The sequence below is a fragment of the Sparus aurata genome, chromosome 11, assembly GCF_900880675.1.
Source record: "Sparus aurata chromosome 11, fSpaAur1.1, whole genome shotgun sequence".
In the NCBI taxonomy this organism is placed as follows: Eukaryota; Metazoa; Chordata; class Actinopteri; order Spariformes; family Sparidae; genus Sparus; species Sparus aurata.
Window position 1 is genome coordinate 24,345,132 of NC_044197.1, and position 20,776 is coordinate 24,365,907.

Sequence of the window (20,776 nt, forward strand, 5' to 3'; positions counted from 1 at the left end):
AACCGGCTCCTACATTATCCACAATGCAATGGAATCTCAGACAGTTGAGCTTTGCGTGTTATGCTAGTAGCAGCTAATGTAGCCTCCAGCCTGAAGTAGCGATGATGAAGATGCTAAATTCATACATTATTTTAATGAAAATAATTATACAACTCTTTTTATTTATTTTATTATTTTATATCTTGTAGTTTTCAGACCCAACTGACACAGACTTAACTGTCATCGGTCGATTGTTGCGAATCAACGATTTTATACTGAAAGAAACATTTCCGGTCTTCCGTAGTTCCGTCATGTTTACGCAGCCAGAGACGAGACGTCGAATGAATGACAGGTGGGCGGTTCTTTGGGGACCGTGTGGAAGATTGACAGCCAGCCTGACCAATCCGGAGCCTCGTCGTAAGCGTTCGGCTATATTCCTCCTCAAATACTCGCCCTGTCATCTATTATTGATGAGCGCTGCGGGAGAGGCTGAATTATTGATCAGGGGGTCAGCAGTAACCACTGCTGCCGTTTTCACCCGTTCACAGACTCTAGTCTCATTATGTTTTTTGTGAAAATATCACTGCAATAATATCTTGATGTAATAATAATAATAATAATAATAATAATAATAATAATAATAATAATAATAATAATAACCGTAATGACAATAATAATAATAATAATGATGACAACAATAATAATACAAAAGCACATTTAGGAATATTAGAGGACTTAATTTTAATGTTAGACTGTTGATGTGCCCAAAGGACAAAAGGGGTTACATTTTTTTGTGAAGCTTAGCTATTATGTTATGTTATCCTTACCTCAAAAAGCAAAGGCTGAGATTTTATGATAGGGATTGACCTATATGTTTTTTCTGGGTTGTTACAGATTCCAGTTAGCTATAGAGGAGCATGATGATATTTGGAAATGATAAGACTTTAGAATAAAAATCTTTAAGTAAAAATGTACAATTTCATTTCTGCTTCTTTATTCTTCAACTTAACTACATTTCTGAGTCAGACCTTGCGCCGTTTACTCTACTGCATTTAATTGATAATTTACTGGTTACTTTGCAGATTTGAATTATTAAATGTTGTAACTAATCAAATAGTGTCGTGGGCACGACACTGAGTCAGACCACAGACAGAAGTGGCTGCATCAGACTTGATCAGCAATCACACAAAAAACCAATCGATACTAATAAGCGGAAAAATGATGAATATCAGATCCGATAATCGATCCAGCTGATAATCGTTCCATCCTCCTTCTTTATAACGTATAAAACCTGAAGCTATTATACTTGATGTTTGCTTTATTTTGAATAGAGTTTGTAAGCATATTCTGCTGCTTGTTTAGTTTGATTATGTCCGTGTTCATCCTATTGAGTTTTGTCTAGTCAGTATTTTATTTTTTTGGGGAATTGGGTATCACTGTGGGCACCTTATGTTATAAAGTTAGATGGATCAGCATCTACAGGACCATGATGAACCTGGCTGGGCTTATGTTTTTATTTACATTTTGAAAAGTCATTACAAACTTCAGTGGAATCAACTAATCTTTTCTAATTAACTTAACTTAAATATACAGGTTTGGTTGGTTTCAAGGTGATTAAACTTAAACTTTAGAGTTTTTATTTTCAGACCACTTCTGAATTTATAAACATGAGTTCTATTAACTTGAAGTCTTTGTGTTTGAGTTGGATGAATGTCGTGTATGAGATAGATGAGATAAATAAGAAAAATTATCAGCATATTGGCTGACTTCCCAGCATGCTTTATTTGAGAGGTCAAACTCTCCTGAGACCCTTCTTTTTATAGTTTAAAGAAAACATACATCATAGAAACTTGCTGCACATCTTTAATATCCTTTAAGATATGCATGGTTGAAAACATGGTTACCTATTCTTTACAATGGCCCCAGGAGAGACTTTATTCTCTGAGAGATAACCTCGCTGTTAATTAAGGTGATGCGATTGATAAACAACTGAAATAAAACTACCACTGGAAAGTGTCAAGCATTATCTGATGAACAAGTTTAAAAGCTGCAGCTGTATATTGTTGTGCTCTGTTCTGACCATTGCTCCTCCAGACCGGCAGGTGGCGCTCACACATTTTATATACTCTCTGTAGAGCGGCTCATTTGTTGAAGTCCTTCAGCCTCAGGTGGTGACTCCGACCTGTAAACACAGCGTTGCGCTTCTCAGGTTGTGTTTAGTGCTCAGGTAAGATTCTATATCGTTTTTAGCACAGGTGACAGGTTGTAAGTCAGATTAAGTCTGAATCACATCGCGACGGGAAAATAGACTTTGACAGCCACAACACCGGCTCCGATTCTGCTGTCACCGGTTTGTTGCATGCGGCGTTCAACAGCAAGCTCATTGTAAAATTCAAAGTGACATTTTTACAATAAAGGTGAACGTCAGCGCTCGTGTTGTGCCAAATTGAAAACGGTACAGTAAAAAGTTGTCTCCGGCTGCATAATGAGGGCGGCCGAGCGGGTCATCCTGGTTTAAATTAGCCAGACAGCCTGACCGCTGACGCTAAGCTAGCCGTTAGCTTACAGCATCTGACCGGATGAACTTTGAACCCTTAGACTGTTGTAACATTGCATGTCCGGAAAAATAAAACCAATAAGGGCAAATCAACCCAAAAGCTTTAATCATCGTGTCACAGGTGAGACTGCCAGGTTGAATAACTTAAAGACAATCAACTGCAAAGCAATACATTATGGGTTTCGTGCTATAAAGTATAAATCCAGGCATTTTTTGGAGGCCAAAAATTAATTATTGTCTTTATTTGGCCTTTACATGGTTAGTTTGGGAACCAGAGGGGAGGGGGGATTCATTTAACAAGAAAACAAAATTGGTCTTCTTACAACAAAGGGGAAGGAGATTTTATTAATATTATTTGATAAAAAGGTTTTGTAGTTTCTGACCGTTTTAAGTACTTCCCCTGGATTTGTATTCTATTTTTATTTTTGCTTAGATGTTTTGTGATTGGTTGTATTGGTTTTATTATTTTGTTTTGTAGCCTTATTTTGAAAAATCTACTGAGGTACAACCATGAAGTGCATTCGAGTTGAGTAAAACTTTAATGTTGCTGTGGGGCAACTTGCTTTACAAACAGTAGTCAAACGCATGCGCATAGACAAGATCCACGTCACTTACACTATCACCATAGATAATGGAGGTTATAGTTTGCTTAAAAAGCCAACAGCTGAATGAAACAAAGCTATTTTTTGAAATATAATTTGTTCTCTTAGGAAGAGTGAATGTCTGCCCTGATGGAAGCATCTGGACCTCAACCAATAAAAGATGATGAGGGATTTAAACAGTAGTCTTTGTCTGTAATCTTACAGCACTGCCTACATTTTTTTTTTTTACTAGTTCTTGTTTCTAAGACTCAGACTTCCAAACGAGCAATCATAGAATTAATGTTTCAGAATAACTGATTAAAAAAAATCATTCTTGTCGTAGAGAATATACGAGCTGTGTGCTTTAAACATTTGTTAGATCATCCTCAAGCCTACATGCTTAAATGCATTGGTGAAATAATGTAGAATATTATGAACAATTTTCTACAGAGAGCTGTATTTCTCCTGCAGATGATAGCGCACTCTCTGTGGTCCAGACATCATGCTTCCCCGGGCGGGTAAAGAGTTTCTGGTGCGGATACAGTTCTCCTGGCGGCCGTTTTTCCAGGGCCGGTACCTGCTGCTCACCAACACCCTGAGTGGAGGAGGAATGCTGGCGCTGGGAGACATTCTGCAGCAGAGCCGGGAGACCCGCAAGGAGCCGGGCAGAGTCCGAGACTGGAAGAGAACGGGTAAGAGAAAACTAGAGCTGGGAGGATGTTGTTATTGCAAAACTGGGATTTGTACCGACAACCCTGGAGGTGCTGTTGGCTTGCTTCACCCACTGAACGACTGGCCTCTGGCTCAGTTAAATGACATGTACTGGTTTTGATACTGACCATGTGCAGGATACAGAGACGAACATAAGTTGTCTTTGCTTGTTGGCTCCAGAGAATACCTGTGCAGCGGTGATGGATCTGTTAGAATTAACAGTTTCTACAGGAATACAGTAAACATGTCTTACTCCTACAGAACCAGGTCCTCAATGAGAATGGACTAAAACGTTTATCTAAAAAAACGGCACAAGTTATTTTATGATAGATATCTGTAATAGCAGTGTCGGGAAGGATCCTTGTCACTTATCACCTGCGTAAGCCCATTTTCGGTAGGAATTTTTTTTTTTATGTTGGTAAGAAGTTGTGCAACAAACATGATCTGCTGCTTGTTTGTGCCCTGACCCTCCCTGTCAGGGTTTGCTTTGTCATCGTGACCAACTGCCCTTCTTACTTTGCGTGCTCACTCAGTGAAGTTAAAATCAGAGTGAGTCAGAACGGAAGTGTTTAACCAAAGAGGGCAGTACAACACTGCTTTTCAGCCTTGTGATAAGCTACTGTTAAGTGTCACGAGCAAAATCCTTTGTTAATCTTGTAGTTTATTACGTTTTGGTAAAGTAAGATAATGAGGTTAACAAGAAAAATATAAACATTCATGAATCTCTGTGAATTTTAAATATTTTCTCCCTTCTTGCTTTTTAACCTCTTAAGGTTACATGTTTGTGGTGGGCTGCTCCATGGGTCCACTGCTGCATTACTGGTACGGCTGGCTGGACAGAGTGTATGTTGGAAAAGCCATGAAGACGGTGGGCAAGAAGGTTCTGGTGGACCAGCTGATTGCCTCACCGACCATCGGGATGTGGTATTTTTTAGGTGAGAAGGATTTCAGAGTTTATTGGCATTACGTAGCTTGTGTCCTTCCTCCCTCAGTGCACACATACACACCTTAATACTTGTCATGGTGTGGGCACATAATCACTTTCTGTATGACACACAAACATACACAGACGTAAGACGGAGTCAAAGGTCGTACTTGAAGACGTGTGTGAGTGAAGACAAAAGCCGGCGTATGTCAATATCAGAGGTGGATTGATTTCAAAGGTCGTCTGTGAAGAGTTTGACGTCTGATCTTCTTTGAAGTTGGTTTTAATGTAATGTGGCACTGACGCACATCTGACAGACAACTCTGTTTATTGCAGGTATGGGTCTCATGGAGGGACACTCTTTATCGGAAGGATTGGAGGAGTTCAGAGACAAGTTCTGGGAATTTTATAAGGCAAGTACACCTGTCAGGGTCTGACCTGCAGATCAGTGCACCAGCACTAACATTATCCTTCACTCATGACATTGCAAATTCTACTTTGTTCTCATCCAGAGATGAGATTTTAATTTTGCAGCTTTTTCATATGTCTGCGCTTCTGTTCTTTTTGCATGTAAAACACAAAACACAAAAAGAGAAAGCTGAATGAGCCTCACTCCAGAATTTTGTTCAAATGTGAAAAGTGCCCACAAGCGTTTATATTTTAGGCTCACATCAGTGCAGTTATTTGCTGCCCCAGGAGAAGAAGACTGAAACAAAACCTCCCAATTAGGAGTGTCAAAATTGCCCAATTACACAGTTAGATTTGACTTTCATTTTTTGAGTCTTGATTTGTAAAGATCATCAGATCATAGGTTTAATGCCATGACAACCATTAAAAACTTTGGCAAATTCGTCTTTAATGAGACTATATGGTAGAGAGGTCTCCAAATTCCTCGATTACAAGATGCATCGGGATGCGGACTTGGAAAATTCTGCATCGATGCAGAGACAGAGCATAATCTAGAGTCTGCTGCTTGTGCTGCTTGTTGATTGTCTGGCCTCAGATGGACAATGAAGTTACGTTGCAACGCTGCTCGCATGCTTGGAAATGAAGGTGACCATTAAGCCGAGTATATTTTTTGAACAGACATCTCGGGGAACGTGACGGATTTTATGAACTTGCTGGGAAGCAGGAACTGGACAAGACCCCTGCTGAGCGTGACTCCTGCCTCACTACAATTACTAATCACGTTAGCCATTTTCACCTGAAGCTAACGTCTGCAGCCATTAAGAATAACTGTTACAGCAAGCCCAGCTATCAGCCACGATCTGAGGAGGCGCTGTCAGCTTTGTCGTTCAACTCAGAGAGAGGCGTGTGCAGCAGAGTCAATAGATGCCTTATCCTAAAGCTGCTATGTGAAAACAATATTATTGTGGATTACAACAAACGTAAGGCACTGCAGATAGATAAATATTCAGTTCTTGTAATGTTTATGTTTTGAAAAGATGAAGCTTTTAATTTGTAAACTGCTGTAGTCTGATTATTGTAAGGACTTTCTGAATAATGGGGAATTTAAATAATGAAAACATAGTCGCATGCAGTAATATAGATCATTGAGACGCATCAAGAATCGTTTTGCATTTGAATCGCTGACAGCTGAATCGTAATCGAGTCGTGAGGCCGGTGAAGATTCACACCCTTTATTATGGTGTGACATGTGATGTGTCCGCCAAATGTCTTTTAAAGACATCACACTTATATATGGTCAAATTTATTTGAAAGTTAGTAACAATATTTACTTGATTGGAAATTAAACTGTCACTAGATGGCAGAACAATAGTTTGAGTTACTCCACCAATAAAAGCCATGCTTTGTGCAGTGTGTGTTTATAGCAGCAGCAAGGATTGTTTTTGTTTTTAAAGTAGGTCAGAGCACGGACACCCAGCCTGAACTTATAAAGACCCCAAACATTTAGCATTGTTGTCTGGGTTTGGGTCGGGTTGATCACTAGGTTAACTGACATAGTTTCAAGTTCTTTGCTCAAATGACAACATAAGGGGGATAACACTTGGATCAGACTCGGTCATGTTAGGTAAAATAAAAATTTGGCCCGAGCCACAATTTAATTTAAATCAAATCCTACACGTTTGTATAAACCTCTGTTTCCATGTGAGTAGGTTTCACATGCTTATTCATCAGAGTTACATGACTTGATGTACAGTAACGACTCTGAAACATAATACAGGGCTACTGTCATCAGTTACTTCTTATATGTTACATGTGTCTGCACTGCAGATAGCATACTTATTCTTAAACCGGACTCACTGTCAGTTTCTCCTCTCATCAGATTTGAAAAACAAGTGTGTCGATCTCCAACCCAGCTCAGCCATCTCTCCTCATCATCTCACAGTTTTTAAGGATGTTTGTTCTGGGTAATCTTCGCTGGTTTGTTTACACTTATCTGTTTATTCATTCTTGCAGGCGGACTGGTGTGTCTGGCCCGCTGCTCAGATGATCAACTTCTACTTTCTCTCGCCCAAATTCCGTGTTGTGTACATCAACTTTATCACCTTAGGGTGGGACACCTACCTGTCCTACCTCAAACACAGAGTAAGTCACCCATACAGGAGTTCAAAAGGAACATCTAGAGTGAAGAGACTTTTTGTTTGGTTTTTATTTGATTATTTTTTTCTGTTTACTTATCAAGTGATCATTTAACACAGTGGTGTCAAAGTGATCCAGTAAAGGGCCGTGTGGCTGCAGGTTTTCATTCCAACCAAGCAAGAACACACCTGATCCAAATCAGGTGTGTTCTTGCTTGGTTGGAATGAAACACCCCTGATTTGGATCAGGTGTGTTCTTGCTTGGTTGGAATGAAAACCTGCAGCCACACGGCCCTTTACTGGATCACTTTGACACCACTGAAACAGATTTTAGGTTCACTTTAACCCCACTCTATGGGACTGTGTGGACTGTGTTTTGGATACCTCACACAGATTAAAATACATTTAAACAGTTACAAGCATTTTTAGAAAGATTGTTTATTGATTATTGTACTTCTCTTATGTACAGTATATCAAGTTATATAGTGCAAATCAAACTTTTAAAACTTTCCTCTCCAGGTTTCTGCTCATGTTGTTTAGTGTGTCTTTAAGAGTTTCTACTTGCTCAGAAGTGATATTGATTATAATGATGTGAGTGTTTGGGGGTGGCCGTAGCTCAGGTAGAGCCAGCGTCCTGTTATTTGAAGGTCGCTGGTTCGATTCCCCTGGTCTGCATATCAAAGTGTCCTTGTGCAAGATACTGAACCCCAAACTGCTTGCATGTCAGCCACTACCACCATCAGTGTATGAATTTATGTATTAACTACTGTAAGTCGCTTTGGACAAAAGCATCTGATAAATGCCCCAAATCTTAATGGAAATGCATTTGTTTCTGTTGTGTTGACAGGATAACGTCGAACCCGCTGCGACGATACCAGACAGCAGTGCTGAGGATGTACAGCAGGAAGCGCTCCAACCATCTAAACCTCTGGAGGAGAAATCTTAGAGACAGAGTTCACTGTGAAGTCGATCAACAGAGGCCAAGGAAGAATTTGCTTTCTGCCTTTGCAAAAATGATGTGAGAATGTTCTTAATTATATTCGGATGGTCTGTCCTCTGATAAACTCTTTCTATCGCGTGTTTAAATCATGTCTGTCTGAGCTCAGAGGAGTCGCGGATGTTTAAGTTGAAGTGCTGGAACACTTTTCCTGTCACGTTTGCAGAGTTTTAAAGCGTCTCTGTTCATTTTATCCGTCTGTTTATGTCAGAATGAGCTGCACTCCAGGAAGAAAACTTTCAGGGATGAAAAGCTGTTTCACTGCCTGTCACGCTGACACCTCTGATGGTGGTAGTTTTCCTTTTATCACAACCTACGCATGAGTGAGACTGCTGACGATTAACACAACGATCAGCAAGGAACTTAATGGACCCTTCTCCCAGAAACCTTTTCTGATTTGACATGAAAGACTCATTTTCGCTGTGAAACGGCATCAGCTGCTGTTTTTAAATGTATATTAACCTGCATTAACCTTGCCTTAATATGTGGAACAGTGCTGCCCTCTATTTTCATGCCAAATAATCTCTTGTCTTCAGGTTATTCCTTTGTGGTACCTTTAAAAATAACTGCATGATTGTGGTTATTATAAAATATAAGATCTATTTTCTGTATTATATAAATCTTCAATCTGTATACTTGATTCTGTCAAGACTGAAGAACAGAATTTGATGTACTGTACTTTATATCTACAGTAGCTGACGCGCAATTTAGATGCTTCTAGTTTGTCAGGTTAGGTGATAAATCTGTTTTTGTAATGATAGAAGACAGCATGTGGTGTCAACATAAAAGCCGACATCTGTGGAGCTATACATTGTATGTATATATTTAAATTTTTTACTAATGTGTGTAAAGAACTTGTGTAAAGGTCTTTAAAGAATTCTGATGAGTTGTATTTATTTTGTTTAATTTTATTATCGGTGAAATTTAAAGAAGCGATGGCAATAAAAAAATGAAATGACAAGAACTTTTCTAAAGCTTATGTTTTCATTTCTGTCTCATGTGTTAATGAGTTTATTGTGGCACCATGTTTAAAAGTGTTGGGAAGTAATGGAATACAAAAATAGGTAACGATACTCCAGTAAAGTTGCACAAAAAAAGGTGTAATTAGATTACAGATACACTCAGTAAAACAGAGGATAACTAACTGGATTACAAGTGAAATAAAGAACCATGACAACACTAAACAAGTCACACACATCACTCAAGTGAAACCAAACACGAGATTAAATGAAAGTCCTCTTATTGATATTTATTTTCTCTAGTCATGGTTTGCATATGTTTGGTATTGAGGTTTTCCACAAGTAAGGGAAAGTAAACAAATTACTGACTACCAGGTAATTAGATACTGTATAGGGGTACATTTTTTAAGTAACTCTCCCAACCCTGATTCTAAGTATACATCTTGCTTTGTTAAAAAACATGAAGTAGTCTTTAATTGTTCACCAGAATGCTAAAGTTTGAACCTGCAGAGAATAAAATATTAGCGTGTCCTTGTCGTCCTAAAAGCATGTACATCTGTAAATAACAAGCACGCTTTAAATGACAATAAATAAGTACATATCAGCATTTCCTTAGGTGTTGTAATAGATTTTCCAGCCTGTTTATAAGCTGACTATTTATATTGCTGTGTGAGATAGCACAGTTATGCTAGCTAGCATTACATGTTGTTATTTTCCTGGTTTGCTCCCCTCATAAATTATAAACAGGTCGGCACTTTAAGAGCACGACACACAGGTTAATGTAAAACTTTCAAAGAAACGGTAGTGTTACAGACTTTTCTATTCAAAATCCCTGAAGTGGTTTGACTAGTCTGTGATTCATCTCACTGAGGCTTCTTTCAGAAATCACTACACATTATCACATCATCATTATTATGATTATTATTATTATGTGAAATCACATTTTAGTTGTCATTGTTTTCTTTCTTTTGTTTTTTGGTACATGGTATATTTGAACTTTATTGGCAATAAGCAGCCTGTTTCCTTCCTCCCTCCGTGAAAGAGGGAGTGCACACCCTCAGCATTTGTAAGGGTGTTAGCTCGTAAGCAGTGTCTCTATGACACAAACGTACACACACATAAGACGGAGTCAAAGGTTCCACTTAAAGACGTGGGTGAGATAAGACGAAGACCGTCATATGCCAGTATCAGAGGTGGATTGAGTTCAAAGGTCGTCTGTAAAGAGTTCGAACTGGGACTGACGTTTGATTCGTCAGTCAGTCAGTTATGTTTTGAAGATTTCAACACTCCTCCAGCCTCTGACGCAAAACTCTGTTTATTGCAGGTATGGGTCTCATGGAGGGACACACTTTATCCAAGCATGGGAGGAGGTTTAAGACAAGTTCTGGTAATATCACATGGCAAATCCATCCGTCAGGGTCACCTTCTCACATCAACCCTCACTTATCACATCTCAAGTTCTTCTTTTTCTCAACCCAGAGACGAGACAGCCTGTCCTCGCAAGACTCACTGACCGTTGTTAAAATGTCCAATATTTATGCCGGTCGACCTCTAGTGGGGGAACTAATTATAAAGGGAGCAAAGGAGGACGTTAGGTGAAATACAGAGGAGGTCGGGGTGGATGGATGAGTCAAACAAAGGACTTTCTTTCTGTTCACGTTCCTGTGTGTAACTTACGTAACGCATGGTTTTGGGTTAAAATATGTATGTTACGTAAAGATTTGGGTACTGAACTTGCTGCTTCTAAGGGTACAGACTGCATTACATCGGTGTTACTGAGTACAGACTCTCGTTAAATCAATCGTGCTCAATCCTATGAGCACATCTTTATTGTTACATTATAGTGTGAGGTTAGCACACCTGCAGTCAGAACGAGTAAGATATGAACCTTTTCTACTTGAATGACGGCAGCATCAACAACTCCGACATCTTTATTCAATTTGCTGGTTGGAGAAGTTATTGTCGACGTCATCTTTGCATTTTTACCAGCATCGCAGTCTTGTCAGTCAAAGACAGGGCGACCTGCTCCGAATATCATGAAGCACACCGAAAATAAGTCAAGTAATGAGCTCAGTTATGCACGGTGATCTTTAGTGTAAAACACTGTAAACATACAACACGAAAAAAAAAAAGATCATGGCAGTGCAAAGGTTTATCTTCAAGAGGCAAACGTAAGTCAAATGATGATGACTGATGTTGAGGACAGCTGAATGGATGGGGAAGGGTAGAAACACGTCGCCTGTTAAGATGTACTCAAGGCCAGCTGGAGGTGTGACGGATTCATCTCAGGTGTGTCTCCACCTGAGCTGGTAAAAGAATGAGAGAGGTATGTACAGGAGTGAAAAGGAAAGGATGAGGGGAGGAGGGAAAGGGAGGGTGGGCCGAGAAATCAGAGACAGCGTAATGGGTGGAACTAGAACTGACAGGTGGTAAGAGGTGAGCTTGAGGCGCTGCACTGCTCCCGAACATGATTCACTTCACTGAAGACAAATAATGAAATTTCACACGGAATTTAAAAGAGTAGAATAAGCTAATACAGAATGGACTGAACAGGAACAGCCGTGCAAGATATGAAGCATGTATGAAAGTGGTGCCACAGAGAGGAGGACATCACACTGTGTGCAGCTGGAAAGAGCTTCAGTATTAGTTTGTAAAAGTTATAATACTGAGTCATTATCTGTTGGGGCACTCAGCAGTAGAAACTGACATGAATGTCACTTTAATGACCCGTGAGCTGCTAAATAAGAGCAGAGCCGTGTTCAAACACTGACTAACCAGCCTGAAGGATTTGAAATGCACCAACCCACCGTTTAGAGCACTCCTCCTCGGGCACTCAACACATCCTGCTGTCAAGGATGTAGTGCATGTGTGTGTGTGTGAATGCCGTTGATATGCCCGCCAGCCTCTTTCCTCTCTCAACATGCCTGCAGCGATGCACCTCACTGTACTGGTGTCCCTGTTTGTAGTCACAGTTTGTGCTGGTAAGTCAACATTTTACCCGTTAAACTTTTGTCAAACTTGTTTGAGAATTTGCCTGAATGTGATGCTGAAGTCTTACGAAGATGCAAAGCTATGCAAAATAGGACACTTGCCGCAGTGAGAGGGAGGCTCAGTCGCTTTTATCCGCGGTGGTCCGAGGCAGGTTCTCAGGTCTCAGTATGCAAGAAAAAAAACGTTGTGCTTAATAGAGAACAGTTTCAACACCTGAAACAGCGAGGGCGAGCAAAAAGGTTGGACAACACGCAGCCATGTAGGAAACACAGAAACATCCATATTCAAGCAATATATTCACGTGTGTGACTGGAAAAGACAAGTTAATTTTGTCTTTCTGAGTTCTGTATGATAAAAATAATTTAAGTGAAGCAAGAAGGAAAGGGAAGGTAAATGGAAAAGGACGAGTCAGGGTGGAGACCAAAACAAATATTGAATCAGTGAATGTGATCCAGAGCCAAACTCACTGAGTCGTCTGCAGCTTGTGCAAACACTTTTATGCACACACACACACACACACACACACACACACACACACACACACACACACACACACACACACACACACACGTACACAATGCCAGCTGACTGCCAGCTGTTTGTCTGCATGGACAGAGAGCACTAATTGTTACGTCACACACTTTTTATTAGACTCTCCGCAGAGTCAACAACCTCATCTGAACCCTCAACCTGATCTGTGCCTTGAGGACACGTTTACTAAACAAAACAACCTCAGCTTAAGTTCACTTTGGAGGCTGTTATGGAGCTTTGAATCACATCCGCAGATGGGATTGTGGATGGTCTGATTTACGCGCTTCCCTGGGAACTTCGAGGATGTTTCACACATGCTTAAAAGTTGAGATTAAAAAGTTATTCTTGACCCTGAAACCGCTAAAGCCGTCCCACCTCGAGGTCCGTTTAGATTAAAAAAAAAAAAAAAAAACAAGAAGCTGCTTAATTAAGCTGGATGGCAGTTAAACTGTTTTGTTTCTGAACTTCAGATATAGCGACTGGTTCCTGAGTTAGACAGCTAGGGAGAGCAGCTACTATTGTTCATTCTCCCCATTTCACTTTCTATTTCTCCCCCGGTCTTCCATGTCCTCACAGCAGTGGCTCCTCACCCTCCCGTCTGTTCGCGTTGCAACTTTAGAAACAGGTTAAAATCCTTTTTATTCGAGGATTCCGTACATGACTCTACTTTACCTCCAAAGCAGTGCTAAGTGTTGATGAATGATCCTCTGCGAAGTAGCAGTCGGTGGATGTTTACCTTGGTGCGGCTGCAGGCTACAGGAACTCTGCTTACACACTTGAGTTGTTTGGTTTGGCGCTCTTAGCTGTAACTCCCGCTGTTGAATAAATCAAATAAATATATATATATATATAAAAAAACAGTTTTGTCACCAAATTCTGCTTTCTTTGCTTCATGCTGACAGACATACTGCTTCTCAGCAATGCAAATGTGAAACAGTGCCAGTGGTGGCAGTGTGGAGTATTTCTGTCTCATGCTACTTTAGATTTCCTCTCCACTTTATTTCAAAGGCAAACATTGTATTTTCTTTTACAACACATCACTCATCTGACACCTTTTTTGTATGTATTTTTATTGGCCTGTTCATGTTTTTTATCGATAGGACAGAACTGAGAGATAACAGGAATCAGGGTGAGAGAGAGCAGGAAAGAGCCACAGGTCGGACCTCACCCCTTCTGTTTAACTGAAGGGTGAAGTGTTCCTCTGTGTGACAAGATAACCCTCCTACTTTTGAATTTAAATAACCTCTTTAAAAGCTCTTTATGGATTAGCCGGAAAATGCATCATCACAGAGGACGAAAATACTTTTGATACTTTCAGTGCATTTGCATTTAAAACAGGCTTATTTGCACACATGTACTGCATGTAAGTGAATTTAAAAGTTAGATCATTGTGCAGGAGAGGTTAGAAGCCATCAGTGGCACATAGAGATTCTTCCTCTAAAATGTCAATAGTCACGCTTAGAAGAAGAAGAACATGAAGATAAAAACAAAGATTGTGCAACTCATCCACGTTTCAAGACTAAAGGAAGTTTAAGTAGAGCATCTGTTACTTCCTCCACCAGCGCTCATGATTGCCCTTTAGGAAAGACAATACAGAAGAGACTAGATCGAATGTTTATGGCAAAATATCATACCATATATCTTCATTTAAAATAATAAGAAAATGCTCGCAGGCTCTGAATCAAGTTTTGTGGCTGATGTGGTTCCCTCGCTGGACCGACCACCTGCTCCTCAGGGTTTTACAGAGATTGCCTTTGGCCTGTTTTTACTACTGTTAGCAAAATTGGGAAGTATAGATTTGTGAGAACTGGAGTGAGTCTAGCTGCAGTACCTACTGTGTGCGTGCATGTTGTGTCATCAGTTGAGGTAAATTCAAAGCGGAGGCAGTGTTATCTACGTTGAAGAAACCAGCAGACTCTCTCTGCATCTGGCCAGGTGTGAGTGCGGGTGCGTCGTCGTTTTTTTTTCATGCTGTTTGCTTCTCCGCTTCCTCTGCAGCTGAACAGGTAACGGCAGAAACCCCAACAGCTGCACAGACAACCAGTTCGGATCTTACAACGAAAAATGGCAGCCTGTCTGCTTGTGTAGCCACCACCAACAGCACACCTCCGACATCAGCACACCAGATTACCACTGGAGTCACCCCAGAAAGAGCATCATCGTCCTCACCGCCCCCCTCGACTTCCCCACAGACAACCAACGGGACGACCGTGACACATCCCAGCGCTCCTCCACAGACAACCAACGGGACGGACGTGACACACTCCAGCGCTCCTCCACAAACGACCAACCAGACGTCAGACGAGACAGTTTTCCATGGAGCGACAGTCCCAGCCGGCTCAAAATCACCACACGTCACCACAAACACCGCTGCCAACACAACCGGCCATGGTCAGAGTCCTGCTAAAGCAGAGGGTCGGGTTGTTTTCTTTAATCTGAATGAGTGTACAGTGATTTCATGTTCAGATTCTACACCGCTAAAATCCTGAAACCTCCTCACCTCACAGAGAAAGGATCCCTTTGTGTTTGCTGGATTTTAGGTCAGTTAGAGTCTCGTGGACTCAAACAACAAGGCCGCAAATGACCTTAAAGCTGCATACATCAAATTTTGGTCTCTTGGGGTTGGAAGATCTTCAAAATGGACCCCAACAGACTCCAAAAATAGCTGTCTTTTCTGCGTACCGTCTTAAGAGTAAATAATGTAATATTCTGCACTCACCACGCATGTAGGTTCACAGCTGTGCAGCAAGCAAAACACCCCTTTCAGTAAAGGTGGAAGGCAGCAGTTGACCTTTAAACCCTTTTAACTGTAAGAAATTGTAAAACTGTGAAAAACATTGGAAGAGAAATTCAATGACTGTGGATACAAAACAGTAAAAAGTTCGACACCACATAGTGAGAACCAGTTACAGACTCTAATTAGTCAGGCTACATCATCGCTCAGGCAAATAACAACAAAGTACTCCCAATAAATCTAAACATTAAATCTGTAAATGTAAGGTAGGGATAATGGAAATAATTGAAATTGAAGGTTTTCCTTTAAATGAATATCTGTTGAGTCACTGTTTACCACCATTTATTTACATCCACCCATCAGTGGTTGGTCCTCCAGAGAGGGTAAGCGGAGCTCACGCAACAGACCGGCTCCTCGGAGTGTTTTACTCGTCAGGGCTAGAGTTAAAAGAAAAGATTGATGACCACAGACGATGGAACTTCGAGCGCAAATCAAAAGACTTCATACAAGCAACACTGTTTGGGTCTCTGGGAGGTGAAGATCTGTACTGTAGTTCCTCCAGTTTATTGAGTAGTTAAGAAGGTTAGCCTTTTTTTGTCTCACCCTCAGGCTCTTCACATGACAGGGGAAAAGGTGACTTGGCAGCAAACCCCGGCCTCGTGGCCGTTCTTTGCATCTTCTGTATCGTCGTCGCCCTCATGCTGGTGGTTATGACCATGAAATGTTTCAGATCACAGAGGTCCAACTTCGAGAGGCTCGAAGAACTGCCGCTGGTGAGTTAGGAAAAAAAGAAGGACTTGGTGTTTTAACAGATTAGAACCTCATTTTATTCTTTCTAATTCAAATGTGATCAAATCTTTGCCAAAATCGGTGCACTACCTTGTCGGATGAGAGTGAAAAAGGCTATTTATTTTGTTTTCTGCCACGCGAGCTTGGTTAGCTTTTGGCTGCAGACTAGTTTTGTTTCCAAAATTCCAAATTCTTGCAGACACGACGCGAACGTCTAAAACACTTGAACATATCTAAATAAGACCTGCACATATGAACCTGGAGAAAAGATTGCAGGTAACAGACAAGTTAAATGTAATAAACCAAGAAGCTCACAAAGTAATGACATAACAAGATTACAATGTCACTCTGCTGTGTGTTCCTGATTTTTCCACCAGCAGGGGGCAACACTGGCGAAGAGATGATGATTGTAAGATGTTAGTCATTTTCTTTCTTTTCCTCTCAGTGGTTTGCTGCTCTCTCTCTCTTTCTCTCTCTCTCTCTCTCTCTTTTTTTTTTTTTTACACCAACAGGAAGCCTGACTGAATTGTAAGATGAGAAAAAATTCTCAGTTCCCGAAAGAGTAACAATGTGTGGTGAGCTTTTCATAACTAATGCTTATCATTTCCATCAGTGCGTCAGCTGGTATTCACACGCCCTCAACAACCACGACTCTTTAGATGTCATTTCAGGTGAAATCATAACCAAGCATCAGGTCTCCACCTTGAAATTTATCGCCAGCAGCACTATAGAATGTGCCTATTGTTGCCGGCTATCTGTAAATCTTTATTGCCACATTACTGTCGCCGCTGTAAGGAGCGCTCATGACGCTGTGTTGGATTAGGACAGAGTGTACTGCATGTGAACATACACAGCGGAATGTACACACTACAAGGCCAACAACATAGGGGTCCAAACACATAAACAGCTGATTTAGCAAACTGAGCAGGTGATGATTAGCAGATAACCTCCGGGTTTAAAAAGTGACAGGACTGTACTTTAAAGGGCAACCGTGTCATTTGGTGAAAATCTGAGTGCAGACTTTGTTCCAAACAAAACCAAACATCATCACACTGTACTCCGTTTTTATATTCACTAAATTAACATTAGAATCAACATAAACACCAGGTTTCTGGTGGTGACCAGCAGCTTCTGGCAGCTGGTTGTTTGTCAGCCTGCAGTGGCCCTGTGGCGCAAAAACACAGCGTTTCATCAGAGATATTAAACCCTATATTTTTAACTTTAGTTTTTGGATCATTTTGGCTGTATTAATACATAGTGCACACATCGTTTGTCTTTTAAATTTCAACCTCAGCTCATAATATGTCTATAATACACTGTGTATATTACAGACAGCCAAAACTGTTGTACATATTACCGTTAAACCATTAAAACCCATTAAAACTGTATTTTGTTCAACCCACTGGCATTGCAGCATAAAGGCTTTCATTCTGTGGTCCTGGATGAGTTTTTGTAATTTTTACAATTATGTTTTTGTTTTTTTTCTGTATTTAAGCCCATAGCGGGCTTTGCCTTATAATCAATCTAATTCACATTTAGTACAAAAACATTTCCATGTCAATAACTACCGTGGAAATACTGAATATTAAATATATGGAAAATAACAATTTTTGTGGGTTTTTTTTAACCTATTTTTTAAAAAAGTGGCATTATGTAAACAAACTGGTATTTAAAGAGTTTAAATATTGAAAATAAATGAAAATTTGGTTGTTTTTATCAGGACTGATGGTGGTTGAAAAATGTAACCTGCTGAAAGTTGAAAATAATATTAATATGTAGAAATTCTATGGCAGTTTTTGACACGCAACATTTTTTGTACTAAATGTGGCCTAGGTAACATTTACTGGTACATTCAGCGAAACCTAAAATGTGCCACTGATCAGAATTGATGTCATCTCAGAATTCTTGGAAAGAAATTTAAGTTTGGTCAGCAATATTGTTTGACACCCACGGCTCAGTCATTAACGCTTCTGTCTAGACGCTATTTCTGTCGAGGTGAGGTAACGGGGGAAGCACCCAGCAGGGGTTCAGGGGTCTATTGCAGCTGTGAACATGCAAACTAAGCCCACAGGCAGGCAGACAGGCAGGGAGAGGCGACTCGAAAAGAAATAAATTCAACTACAGGGAGACTACAAACGTAGTTTAAACTGGACAAAATTCAGATTTGTTTCTCAAATCATATCTCACTGAGTTCTCTGAAGCTCAGTAATGGAGGACGCTGTTGATGTGAGCAGCAGCTGAGGGAGGGACTGAGGACTGAGGAAGACTATGTGACACTTCGAAGGTCATTTCCTGTTTCAGCTTCGCAACAGCACTGTGATATAATGACAGCATATTGAAAATAAAATAGTATATCTGTTTTTATATTTCAATCACTTCTTCTATCATTTCAAACTTGGCTTAAGATTTCAACCACTGCACTGCAGAGAAGTTACAGAGCTGAAAATAAATCAGGAAACAGGAAATGATGCTGACCTTCAGTGAAGAGAAGAATTAGTTTAATGCAAAGCAGCACTCAGCTCTGCAGACTCACTGAACCTATGCGCTGAAGAACTTTTGAGTTTAGCCCTGCAGGTTTGTAACACCAGTCATCCAAAACAGATGTTTAACACCACATTGGTTGCAGTTCATTATGAATATGTTGTGCTTCATTTAACCCTTTGCTGTTGCATTTTTTTGTGTGTTTTTTTCCTCCAGGGCAAAGTGGACGAGGAGTCTCCGTTCGCACAGTACTCCAAGTGACAGAGGAGACTTCATCAGACACTGAGGTCCAGGAGGAGTGCAGTATGCTGTATGAATCTCATGTTTCTGGACAGAACAATCACAGAAATGCTGTCCACACCAGCAGCGACAAGAAAAAGAAAAGTTTAACATTGTTTCTCTCAGGCTCTTATTTCTTTACATAGCACTTTTGTCCACGACACTGGAGTATTTCTGCCTCGGCTCACGTCGTTACTTTTAGCTCTGTAGATTTAGTTTCTGAAGCTTAATCAACTGTTGCACTTAATTCTTTCTTCTTTTCTTGAAAAGAGAATCAGCCTAAAAAGTACAAATTTGAATGTAATGTTTCCTTGTTAGCACTTACAATTGCACTCTTATATATAACAAGTGATGGTCTAAGGGTACAGCACATTTTGAGTTTCCATCATGAATTTTGGGGATTTGTGCACAGTGAGATTTATTCCTGTGTTATCTACATGTACAAATGCTTGTTTGGGGCAAACACCAGTATGTGTGAAGTATAATTTATGTTATTTATTGTCATATATGATGTATAATAATGTCCTTCCTGGCTTGCAGTCCTTCAAGCAGTTTTCAGATTTCAGACGTAAACTCATTCCTTGAGTTAAATTTTGTCTAATCTGTGAGCAGATACTGGCAGGCATAGTCTCCCCTTGTTGGACGCCTACTATCTTAAAGACCATGTTAACATGGCTGTCATATTGCCCTGACGTCATGCTCATGGTGCGAAACTCAAATAATGGAAAATTTTATGCTGCTCCAGGTTAGAAGTCCTATTTGCTAAAGGTTAGCAATCAGTTACAATCAAATTGCAATTGCAACTGAAAAGACGGGATCATCCCTATGTTCCCCGGGTGCTATGTTCCCCGCTGTTCACCCAAAGGGTTAGGGTTAGGGTTTATTAGTCTTAAAACATGAACAGGGGAACATAGGACCCGGGGAACATAGTTACGCTCCCAAAAAGACAGTGGATAAGGAAAATCTGGAGGGAGGCTAAGAAACAATTCAATGTCTTACAACGGACTGGATAACCAGTAAGCTTCTCTTAGACCACTGCTAATGTTCACACTTTACCACTTCCCAGCAAACACCATTACAGTGTAACACTTCATGTTAGCAAAGGCATAAAATAACTCTATCAACACACATTTATGACATTTTTATTTGAGCCTGGAAGTGAAACACATTAGACTTAATCAAACGCTAATGTTAGCTAGGAAGTGGTAGAATGCTAACGTTAGCAAACGGGCTGGCAAATATTTTGTTTTACCTTGAAATATGAACAATGTCCCTTTGAGTTTTCACTATCTATCATCTTTTCAGTTGCAGATCAATGTCGTAATAATGATTTGTGAGTTTCCCTTACTTTAAATAAATGATATCAGCGGAAAATGGTCAAAGAGCTCACAGACTAAACAGTTTCCACGCTGAACATCTCTTCACGGACAGTGTCAGCAGTCCTCACCTGAATCCGTGCAGCCAAGCTGCTCTTGTTCATTTATTTTAATTTTCTTAACGTTCAACCTACAGAACAGCTGTGACGTCACAAAGCCTTCTTCACATCAAGAATCGAGTACTGAAACTACTTTCATATGATTTTAACAGTAAAAAAGTAATCTGTGCTGCAGTGCAACATGTTCACACTCACTTGCTGTAAATCCATGTTTTCAAATTGTGATGTTTTCAATGAAATAAAATTAATGTTCCCAAAACTTTTTCATTTTGTTTATTTTGCTT

The 20,776-nt window shown here is 40.2% G+C and overlaps 2 protein-coding genes across 4 annotated transcripts; both read left to right on the forward strand.

The window, feature by feature from the left end:
- The first annotated feature begins 2,081 nt into the window (after positions 1-2,081).
- mpv17l2 (MPV17 mitochondrial inner membrane protein like 2) lies at positions 2,082-9,257 on the forward strand. Of its 2 annotated transcripts, none has more exons than XM_030434592.1 (6): positions 2,082-2,206; positions 3,589-3,809; positions 4,602-4,763; positions 5,090-5,166; positions 7,175-7,303; positions 8,144-9,257. In XM_030434592.1, the coding sequence occupies exons 2-6, from the start codon at positions 3,620-3,622 to the stop codon at positions 8,240-8,242; spliced, it is 657 nt and encodes a 218-aa protein (XP_030290452.1). In that variant the 5' UTR covers positions 2,082-2,206; positions 3,589-3,619; the 3' UTR covers positions 8,243-9,257. The 2 variants fall into 2 exon arrangements, with proteins under 2 accessions (XP_030290452.1, XP_030290453.1); XM_030434593.1 differs by having other exon boundaries at positions 2,127-2,206; positions 3,568-3,809.
- A 2,886-nt stretch (positions 9,258-12,143) lies between these two features.
- cist1 (colon, intestine and stomach enriched 1) lies at positions 12,144-20,751 on the forward strand. 2 transcript variants are annotated; one of them, XM_030432438.1, is made up of 4 exons: positions 12,144-12,233; positions 14,773-15,189; positions 16,118-16,281; positions 18,995-20,751. In XM_030432438.1, the coding sequence occupies exons 1-4, from the start codon at positions 12,173-12,175 to the stop codon at positions 19,037-19,039; spliced, it is 687 nt and encodes a 228-aa protein (XP_030288298.1). In that variant the 5' UTR covers positions 12,144-12,172; the 3' UTR covers positions 19,040-20,751. The 2 variants fall into 2 exon arrangements, with proteins under 2 accessions (XP_030288298.1, XP_030288299.1); XM_030432439.1 differs by having other exon boundaries at positions 14,773-15,165.
- Positions 20,752-20,776: the final 25 nt, after the last annotated feature.

What these genes read in the sequence shown, in the direction of transcription:
- mpv17l2 (XM_030434592.1), top strand. Translation starts at nt 3,620, where the DNA reads ATGCTTCCCCGGGCGGGTAAAGAGTTTCTGGTGCGGATACAGTTCTCC. An exon ending in CCGAGACTGGAAGAGAACGG is followed by an intron (nt 3,810 to 4,601) that starts GTAAGAGAAAAC and finishes TAACCTCTTAAG; the next exon opens with GTTACATGTTTGTGGTGGGC. An exon ending in TGTCCTACCTCAAACACAGA is followed by an intron (nt 7,304 to 8,143) that starts GTAAGTCACCCA and finishes TTGTGTTGACAG; the next exon opens with GATAACGTCGAACCCGCTGC.
- cist1 (XM_030432438.1), top strand. Translation starts at nt 12,173, where the DNA reads ATGCCTGCAGCGATGCACCTCACTGTACTGGTGTCCCTGTTTGTAGTC. An exon ending in TGTAGTCACAGTTTGTGCTG is followed by an intron (nt 12,234 to 14,772) that starts GTAAGTCAACAT and finishes CTTCCTCTGCAG; the next exon opens with CTGAACAGGTAACGGCAGAA. An exon ending in GAGTCCTGCTAAAGCAGAGG is followed by an intron (nt 15,190 to 16,117) that starts GTCGGGTTGTTT and finishes TCTCACCCTCAG; the next exon opens with GCTCTTCACATGACAGGGGA.